This window comes from Protobothrops mucrosquamatus, unplaced genomic scaffold, assembly GCF_001527695.2.
Source record: "Protobothrops mucrosquamatus isolate PMUCROS unplaced genomic scaffold, P.Mucros_1.0 scaffold889, whole genome shotgun sequence".
Taxonomy (NCBI): Eukaryota; Metazoa; Chordata; class Lepidosauria; order Squamata; family Viperidae; genus Protobothrops; species Protobothrops mucrosquamatus.
The window spans coordinates 12,988-23,166 of NW_015387143.1; the positions used below are offsets into that span (position 1 = coordinate 12,988).

General features: G+C 38.2%; 1 protein-coding gene across 1 annotated transcript in view; it reads left to right on the plus strand.

Moving 5' to 3' along the window:
• Positions 1–9,547, plus strand: part of FBXW11 (F-box and WD repeat domain containing 11) — a gene marked incomplete at its 5' end in the record, with an annotated part of 19,491 nt that extends 9,944 nt beyond the window's left edge. Inside the window, 8 exons of the mRNA XM_015819292.1 lie at positions 1,458–1,595; positions 2,267–2,385; positions 2,852–3,101; positions 5,406–5,524; positions 6,670–6,780; positions 6,883–6,961; positions 7,449–7,637; positions 9,190–9,547. Of these exons, the coding sequence (XP_015674778.1) occupies positions 1,458–1,595; positions 2,267–2,385; positions 2,852–3,101; positions 5,406–5,524; positions 6,670–6,780; positions 6,883–6,961; positions 7,449–7,610 (978 nt within the window). The remainder of the gene's footprint in view (positions 1–1,457; positions 1,596–2,266; positions 2,386–2,851; positions 3,102–5,405; positions 5,525–6,669; positions 6,781–6,882; positions 6,962–7,448; positions 7,638–9,189) is intronic.
• Positions 9,548–10,179: the final 632 nt, after the last annotated feature.

Genomic DNA, 10,179 nt, shown 5'->3' on the forward strand with positions numbered 1-10,179 from the left:
CCCCCCCCCCCCGATCCCCAGTATCTTGTTTCCTTGACCACCTTTAGTCATTTATGGTCTTGGTTTTTCTCTATAATCATCCCCAAAATCAGGGGTAGGCAACCTCGGCTCTTTTATGACTCATGGACTTCAACTCCCAGAATTCCTGAGTCAGCATAGCATAGCTGACTCAGGAATTCTGGGAGTTGAAGTCCATGAGTCATAAAAGAGCCGAGGTTGCCTACCCCCTGCCCAAAATCATTCTGCCCGAATCAAAACAGCCTCATTTTGTTCCATGCATGGAATAAAACCCATGTTTGGCCTGGGTCATCTAAAATCATCTGTTCTGTGCACAGAAAAATTTGGGAAGCTTTATTAATTGTGTCATCGAATATATAAAATGAGCACTGCGCTCTCTATGGACAAACGCCATAGCCAAGGTTTGTTGTTCCCTCTATTCTGTTTAACTTAACGGGCAAGAAATATAAAACCTCCAAACTGAACAAAGTAAATGTTAAAGCAAATATTTTTTTTTTTATAAAAAAAATTAAATTATAGAAACCTTACTGTACATCAGCATTAAAAGCCTGGTAATAAGCATCCATGTCCTTTTGAATAGTTCTGTTTTCAAGATCTTGTCTAAAATTTGAAAGCAAAGGCACAGCCAGCTCTCTTGTGGAGTTCCTAAGGGGGGGGAGGCTGTCACTGTGAATCATGCCTCTTTCATAGAACATGAACTGCAACAAGTATACCTGGGACAAGTGCACTAGAACAGTATGCTAGAAGTGACACTGGAAGCTTTTAAGAAGAGACTGGACAACCATTTGTCTGAAATGGTATAGGGTTTCCTGCCTGAGCAGGAGGTTGGGCTAGAAGACCTCCAAGGTCCCTTCCAACTCTATAATTATTACTATGATAATTATTATTAGTATATGGCCCTTTGAAAATAGACCTTCCTGCAGGTGCCAAGCACTGTAAGGCTTCATAGCATGATGCCAGTACTTTGAATTGTATCGGGAACAAAACCTACAGATGCAAAGGTTATCTCTTGAGTACTGGATCCCACATATTAACATGTAGACTGTTCTATTTTGTTCCAAAAGCAGCTTCAGAAGGAGCCATTTTAGAGCAAGGGTCCCCAACCCCGGGTCCGTGGACCGGCACCATGCCAGAAACAAGTCCACGCAAACAAGCAAAGCCCCATCCGCGGGATGCAGGCAGTACATGAAACTATGCCCCCCCCCCTCCATTCTGCAAAAAAATCTCCACGGAACTGGTCCCTCGTGCTCAAAAGATTGGGGACCTCTGCTTTAGAGGATTCTAACAAGGAGCAGGCAAGAATGAACCAGGATAACTGTGTGGCCACAATTGAAGCGCAAACTGGCTGGCAAAGGCTTCCTCAGAGTACCATTGTGATGAAATTTCAGTGGTGTCTGGTGGGATTGTGTATCACCCGAACATTTTCCGTTCTCTTGCAGACAATAGAATCTAACTGGCGATGTGGAAGGCACAACTTGCAAAGAATTCAGTGCCGCTCTGAAAATAGTAAAGGTGTTTACTGTTTACAATATGACGATGAGAAGATTATAAGCGGCCTAAGGGATAACTCCATTAAGGTAAAGGGATTTTTGGACATTCGCAGGGAGATCATTTTTTATCATTTTATCTAGGGTGCTATCCTATTGCAGAATCTACCTGTATCTCTCCAAAAACATATGCAGCACCGAACTAATAAAAAAAAAATAAACTTAGAACCTATATGTTTAATTGAAACATTAAGGGTGTTCCCCACCCAACTGGGAGGGACTTAAATTAATGGAGACATGGCAATAAAGGGAGATGTGTTATTTTTATTTAAGCATTTTTATAGACCTATAACCGTAAATTCAGGATAATTATTTGGTTAAATGCCAGACTGTGGCACTGAGGCATCTACTGTAAATATATGTTTTTAAATCTTTTTTAATTTAGTTTTATTCATTCATAATATAAAATATGAAAATACAAAAGCAAATAGTTGGGGACAACAGTAGAAAAAGGGAAACAAAAAAGGGTGTGAAGAAAGGGAGGGGAAGAAACAAAAGGCATTTTGGAAGAACATTAAAAAAAAAACAAAATACTTGAGTATATGTTTTTTAATCTTTACTCAAGTATTTTTTTATGTTCTTGCAAAATTGCAAAGTAAAGGAGAAAAAAAATATCCAGAAAAGTCTGTGTCCTGCCCTGCAATCTTTATCACACCAACTCAGCATTTAAATAATTCTTCTTTTTTTTTGTTGTATGGTAGATATGGGATAAAACCGGATTGGAATGTTTGAAAGTATTAACAGGACATACTGGCTCCGTTCTTTGTCTACAGTATGATGAAAGAGTAATTGTAACTGGATCGTCTGACTCTACTGTCAGGTGAGCATTTTATAGTCAAGAATATGGCAGAAAGAGAAATGGAGTAAAGAAAATGTGGGAATGCCTTTTCCTATTTAAGAAACACTTTAGTATTTTATTTCAATTAATGTGGCTTCTTTCGTTACTGTTGTAGGCAGAAATCTATTCTGCCCCATACAAAGCTGACTTGTGCCAGAATTAATCCTAAAAATAAAATTATACAAAGAATGGCTTTTCTGTTAAATTAAAATGGTTTCATTCAATGTCTGGGTATGCAAGTGGAAGCAATATCGATGTACAAGAAGTTAGTTTCCAATGCCGGTAGCATATGATTTCATAGATACATTTTGGATAACTTGTGTACATCAGTCAGCATTTAATCAGTTGCGTAGTCATAGCACTCTGAAAATTGGTATAGCCCAAAAGAGAGAAAAAAACTCCACTAATTGTCAGCTTCATAACACTTGACCAAGTTTTCTTTCCTCAGAGTCTGGGATGTGAATACAGGCGAAGTCTTGAACACTTTAATTCATCATAATGAAGCAGTGCTTCACTTGCGCTTTAGTAATGGTTTAATGGTGACCTGTTCAAAGGACCGCTCTATTGCTGTTTGGGACATGGCTTCAGCAACTGACATCACTTTGCGCCGAGTATTAGTTGGCCATCGGGCTGCTGTTAATGTTGTGGACTTTGATGATAAATATATTGTATCTGCTTCTGGAGATAGGACCATTAAAGTAAGTTGGCAATAAGTTTCTAAAGCAGTGATGAATCTATGTAGCACACATCTAACGTCTGAAATCTCTCTAAATTAATTTCTATAGCTATTTGCTCAATTACTTTTGCTTTTAAAACATTATCCAGATTTTTAAATTCATTTTTATGGCTTGTGACTTCTATAATACTATTCTCATAATGTCCTTGGAGGATACTTTGATTGGTCTATAATATTTGCAGCTGATTAAATAAAGCACATTTGGATTAGTTAATTTGTTTCAGGAGTGTGGTGGCTCACATGTTTAGTATACTGGGCTGACAATTTGTAGGCTCACGTTCTGGACCTGGTTGTTTCCACGGGATGGAGTGAGCTCCACCACACCTCCAGCTCCCGCCGACCCAGCAGTTTGAAAACTGGTGACCACAAATAGATACATGGGTACCACTTTGATGGGCAACTTAACGGGTAAATGAAAGGAGCCCCCAACTGGGCGTCTCCCAGGCAACAGTGATGTCATTATAAAGTTATGATGATGATGATGATGTCACTATTCAATCCTTTCAATCCAGAAGTACTTGCATGCTCCTGACACAAATGTAGTAGTAGCAGCAGCAGTTAATTTGTGATTATAATTTTAAACAAACGGTCTGTTTTAGCCACACTTCAGTTGGCTAAAGACCACTGGCAAATGAGTATTTCCAAACTATAGGTAATATAATGTTGTGCAGTCAAGATTCATTGTTTGTCTTCTCCAAATGATAATCCCTGAAAAGCTTGAAAGTGATGGTGGCAGTGGGATAAACTTCAGAAAGACAGCAAATGTTTCACAATGTTAAGCAAACATACTTCTGCTTGCACAGATTCCCATAGTTACAGTATCTTCACCACCAAATACGCTTTGCAAGTCTTCCAAACCAGCAAAATATTGGATATGACGGTGGGGAGAATGGGTATCATGGGTTGTTGGTGAAGAACATTAAGGTTCTGTTTCACCAGTAAGACAGCATCTATGGGTGCAATAAAAACCAAGCTGGCAGGAATAGTCAACACTCCAGAAGACAGGCTTAAGATACAGAAGGATCTTGATAGTCTTGAACATTGGGTACTATCTAACAAAATGAAATTCAATGGTGAAAAAAATAAGGTTCTACATTTAGGCAAGAAAAACCAAATGTAAGGTATAGTATAGGTGGTACCTTGCTCAATATTAGCAACTGTGAGAGGGACCTCGGAGTCCTAGTGGACAATCACTTAAATATGAGCCAGCAGTGTGCTGTAGCTACCAAAAAAGCCAACACAGTGCTAGGCTGCATTAACAGAGGGATAGAATCAAGATCACGTGAAGTATTAATACCACTTTACAATGCCTTGGTAAGGCCACACTTGGAATACTGCATCCAGTTTTGGTCACCACGATGTAAAAAAGATGCTGAGACCCTAGAAAGAGTACAGAGAAGAGCAACAAAGATGATTAGGGGACTGGAGGCTAAAGCATATAAGGAACGGTTGCTGGAATTGGGTATGTCTAGTTTAATGAAGAGAAGGACGAGGGGGGACATGATAGCAGTGTTCCAATATCTCAGGGGCTGCCACAAAGAAGAGGGAGTCAAGCTATTTTCCAAGTCGCCTGAAGGCAGGACAAGGAGCAACGGATGGAAACTAAGCAAGGAGAGAAGCAACCTAGAACTAAGGAGAAACTTCCTGACAGTTAGAACAATTAACCAGTGGAACAACCTGCCTCCAGACGTGATGAATGCTCCAACACTGGAAGTTTTTAAGAAGAGACTGTGGACAGCCATTTGTCTGAAATGGTATAGGGTTTCCTGCCTGAGCAGGGGGTTAGACTAGATGACCTCCAAGGTCCCTTCCAATTTTTATTATTATTAGTAGTAGTAGTAGTAGTAATAGTAGTAGTAGTAGTAGCAGCAGCAGTAGCAGTAGTAGCAGCAGCAACAATAATGATGATGATGATGTCCAACCCAGAGTTGTCATACGAATGGATTTTAATGCTGGTTGATACTTGGGAAGGTGTATTTAGCAGATTGGAGGCACATGCTGTGGCGAAGAATAGGAAAAAAACCTGCTGTTCAAAAATACCTTTCCTCATTTAATGCAGGATGTTGTCCAATGCTGTTGTTAATATAAGAAAAAATGCACTTGTGAGTTATATATACTAAGGAAAGTTTTTCAGCATTGAGAATTAGATTCATAGAATGAAAATTTCATCAGGATTCATGTTAAGCTCTCCAAAATTTTTGAGCCGTGGCCTTTCATCCTTAAATGACAGAATTTCCAAATTCCCTCACTCTTATTTTTTACACAGGTCTGGAGTACAAGCACATGTGAATTTGTTCGCACTCTTAATGGGCACAAAAGGGGTATTGCCTGCCTCCAGTATAGGGATCGACTTGTTGTGAGTGGATCATCAGACAATACCATTAGGTAGGTAGTAAAATTGCTTTCATTTGAACAAGGTTAGTGGGTCATGTTCTGATGTATGAGAGCAGCCTTAGTTTTGCACATGCTAAATATCTGAGAGCTGGGGGGGGGGGAGCCATGTAGAAAGTAGGAAAAAAATAAAGAGAAAATAGCAGTTGCGTGTTTTTAGAGAAGTGTAGATGGTACCCAGTTCATTCTTTGTTGATAGGACTTCTGACAATAGGACAGAGAAATTCCCCCTGTCCCATGACATTCCAATCTCTCCCTCACCGCTATTTACCTTAGATGTCTGGAGACAAATCGGGATCAGATTTGTGGGTCTGCACAGTGGGAATGGGAAAATAATTGGAGGAGATTTATCTTTGTGATAAATCAGACATTTTATAGAGTTATGCCAATACTGAATCCAGATTAATCTATATACTTCGTAAGTTACATTTCAGTGTTTCCCAAATTTTCCAATTCTCCTAGTAGAAAAAAAAATGAAGAACAGTCTTGAGAGAAATGGCCATTCTCCAGTGTTTTGGGGAAGGGGCAGAGTTAACCCTCATTCCTTCATATTTCTAAGCCCAATTCCTCCAAATGCTCTTTACTCACTTCCAAGGTAATTCCTACATGCTTCCCTAGATGTCCACCCTTATGCTACCATAAATCCTTGGCCGTCTTACTGAAACATCTTAGGTAATCTTATTGGTTTGTCTACAGAGAAGGGAAGCTTGGTGGAAAGGATATGCAAAAACAATGCACTAGAAACAAGCCATTATGTTGATACCCAAGCAACTTAGCTGATTAAATACTAAAACATAGGAGTAAAAATATAGCGTTTCAGAATAAGTTGATGTCTACCAAATTAATCCATTGATTCAGATATTACGCTATGTTTGAATGAGTGAAGGGAAAGGCTGGGATTATATTAAACGGAATTGAAATGAATTTGCCTGTTTTACAGACTTTTAGTATAAGTGGGACTTTGTGAATTAACATTTGCTGTTTGCTAGTAGCTTGTTCATCTTGATCAAGTGGCAGTTAGCCTTGTAGCAGTGTGCTAGAGCTGGTAGCAAATGAACTCTCCCCTACAAGAGAAAAGTAGGCACTTAATATATACGTCCACTCTGTTATTTAAACAAACTGTATTGTGTTTTTTCCAGACTTTGGGACATTGAATGTGGAGCATGTTTAAGAGTGCTAGAAGGACATGAAGAGCTGGTTAGATGTATACGATTTGATAACAAAAGGATTGTAAGCGGAGCTTATGATGGGTATGTGTTTCAAAGCTTTTTTCCAAGGCTGTTTTTTGTTTTGTGTTTGAAACTGTATCTACATGTTAGAAAGGCGCCTTATAAATTTTCTTTAATTTGTAGCAAAATCAAAGTTTGGGACCTGCAAGCTGCTCTTGATCCACGAGCTCCAGCAAGTACACTATGCTTACGTACATTGGTGGTATGTAGATTTTGATAAACCCTTAATTTACGGTTCTATAACAATAGTATTTATGTACAGGATTTTTTTTTGTTATAAAATTACTAGATATAAGTGGAAATTGTGAGCCTTTTCTTTTGAAACTGCTGTGGTAAAGAGCCTGAGAGTTGTGCGTGTGCGTGTGCGTGTGTGTGTGTGTGTGTGTGTGTGTGTGTGTGTTTTAAGGAGGTAGGATACCCCGATATCCCTGTGCTTATGAACTTTTAATGTTCTAAAATGTTATTGTTATGGAACATTACTCCAGGCATTCTGTCTTCCAAACAGTATCGTTTGCTTAAGGAAATGTACTTCATGTCATCTGCACTTTATATATACTTTTTCTGTGAAGTAAACTATTATATTACAGCAAATATGGTTGCCCCCCCCCAAATAAACTTTGAGCTACTCCTAAAAGTAATGTTTAACTTGAGTATCTGCCCTATTAACTATAAACCTCTGCATGTTTCAGGAACACTCTGGACGCGTTTTTAGACTCCAATTTGATGAATTTCAAATTATTAGTAGTTCCCACGATGACACCATTTTGATTTGGGATTTTTTAAATGTGCCTCCCAATGCACAAAATGAAACCCGCTCTCCATCCAGAACGTACACCTACATCTCCAGATAACACTCTGTAATTTACGGTTCTCCAAGGGTAAGCATTTATCTTTGCTCTTTTGTTGGCTGCAATTTCCATTTTTGACCATGGCCCTTGCATTCCCAAAGAATTGTCATTGATACTTGTGAATTCACTTCTCAAAAGAAAAAGAAAAGAAAAAATAGATGTGAACTTTTCTATTATTGTAAAACCAATAATTGGCAAATTTTAATATATATATATATATATATATGCATATATTTTGAAATAGGATGTTCCAGGTTTGTACCATGGTATCGATCTCAATTTAGCAGCATCAAAATATTTCTGAAGGAAGGCCTTAAAGGGATGCTGTTTTATGTGCACAAAATGAAGCAAATTGATACTCCTCAGATATTTTAGGAGTACCATTCCTAGCAGTTCATTCAGTGTAAACAACAATCAAGCATTATAGAAGTGGCGATTCAGTACATCTTGTTACCTACATAGACCCTAATTAATTTTGAAGGATTATATTGGGGTTTTTTAGGTCTAAAAATATCTGGAGTGCAGACATCCAGATGACTACTAGATGGCAGCAAAGAGTTGATGTTTTCCACCATCTGGTGATTTTTGCAGCTCAGATAGATCAGACCTAAGACAGCCTAATGCTTGAATTCTTTAATCACAATTAAATTGTTCATAAAATCTTTGCTGTTATTATTATAAAAATGGCAAGAGTATTGGCTAAACGTAAAAAATTCAAATTCTTTTCATTGAAGGGATGTTCAGAAGTGTGAATAAGTTTCGGTTGTCTTAGTACTCTTCCTCTATTCCAGCTACTTCACTCTTTGCCATTGCCTGTCTCTCTTCATTGTCAGAAGGCTGCACTGATATCATACCGTTATTCTTATAGCCAGGCATTATAAACTTGTAAAATAACACATCATATGAAATAACAATAAATAGGACTAATGATAGAGGGACAATTTTATACATTGCTAGTTCCTTGTGTTTCTACATGGGTGAGGAAAATATTTAGGTGAAAATAGCAGGCCAATAAAGAAACTAATTGCTTTCCGATCCAAATGCTGTGACATGATATGGGCAGGGCTGACTTTCCTACTCCATGGTCAGAGTAGAAACTGAGCATCTTGGTAGAGAAAATAATTATTTATTTGTATGGAACTCTGTGCCTCCAATTACATATTAGGTGTAACACAACCCTGGTATGGTCAAACATTCATCAGTACTGATCTTATTGTAACATTTTTGCTAGGCACTTTTATTTTGTTTGATCCAAGTCTTTTTGTGTTGGACCTGGCATCCTACAGCAGCTAACAATTTCAATCAAAATTTAAGGGAACCAAACAGTCTTATTTGTTATAAGTGTTCAGAATAGCAGAGTAAGCCAAATTGAATTTAAAATCATTGTTTTTAAACAATGATTGCGTCGAAGAGATCTCTAGTGCAGGTCATCCTGCTGACTCCAATTTAATTACAAAAACTAATAAACTCTGCCCTCCATTGTTAATAGATCTGTAGATCATAGCCGTCTATCTCTCAATAAGACATAATTGTTTTGACTTAATTTTAAACCCGTGATTTTCTTTTCTTTTTTTTTTTGTAGGATTCTACAGTCTTTGAACTACGGGACATTTGGCTATCAAACATCTGAAGACAATAGCCGCAGCTAAAGTTGGAAGTGGTTTTTAGGTGCTGTGTAGAGATGTAAAGCAGCACAATTCTTTCTCTCAATGTAACTTTTTCCAGTCCTCCTCCACTCAGTGGTCTCTTAAGGAATTGACTAGGAATTCACTGAGTTCAGCCCCTCCCTCACCTCAGTGCAAGATCCAAAGCTTCATGAGTAAATTGCCCATATACACTGAACCCATGGCTTGTTTTTCCAGGAGTAAATCAGATGTCAAGGATGGACTTGACCTAATTTATATTTGCTTTGCACTTTTGTCTGACTCTGAAGAAGAAAAACATTCTCAGTGAAATGTGGGTGCCAAACGCATAACCCAGAATGTACAGAGCTTTGTTTTCAAAATCACCTCATCCCGCAGCTTTTACATTTCACGATTAATGCGGATCCTGCTGTGTTTGCTCAGAGTCTCAGTTGGACTGGTAGAAATACTTCGGAATGGTTCGGTAACCTTTTGGACAATAATTTACTTATTTCTGCACCTGTAATTTGCTTTAATTTAAAGATTGTAAATTGGGCTAGATTATCAAAACTAGATGTACAGCATTGTCTTTTCTTTAACTTGTACTCTGTACTACAACTGTCTTTCTCTTCCTCCTAATGTTTGGTATAGTCAGATCTTTCCTGTGTGCTTGCCTCATTCTTTCAAATACTGTACCTGTATAAGCATGTAGATATAATGTACATAAAACATTGTAACCTCCAAGGGCTGGGAGTCGGGGCCTTCTGATGCTGTATGCAGATGCCAAGGGAGATGCTTTTAAGTACCCAGGCATTCTTACTACTGGCGCCATATGGAGTTGGGATGTATTAGAAACATTTTTCTGTGAAAGGGAGAGCGTTGGCATTCATTAGGATTTTCTTTTTTAATTGGGAGGACATATCTTAATGTTAACTTCTAAACATAAGACC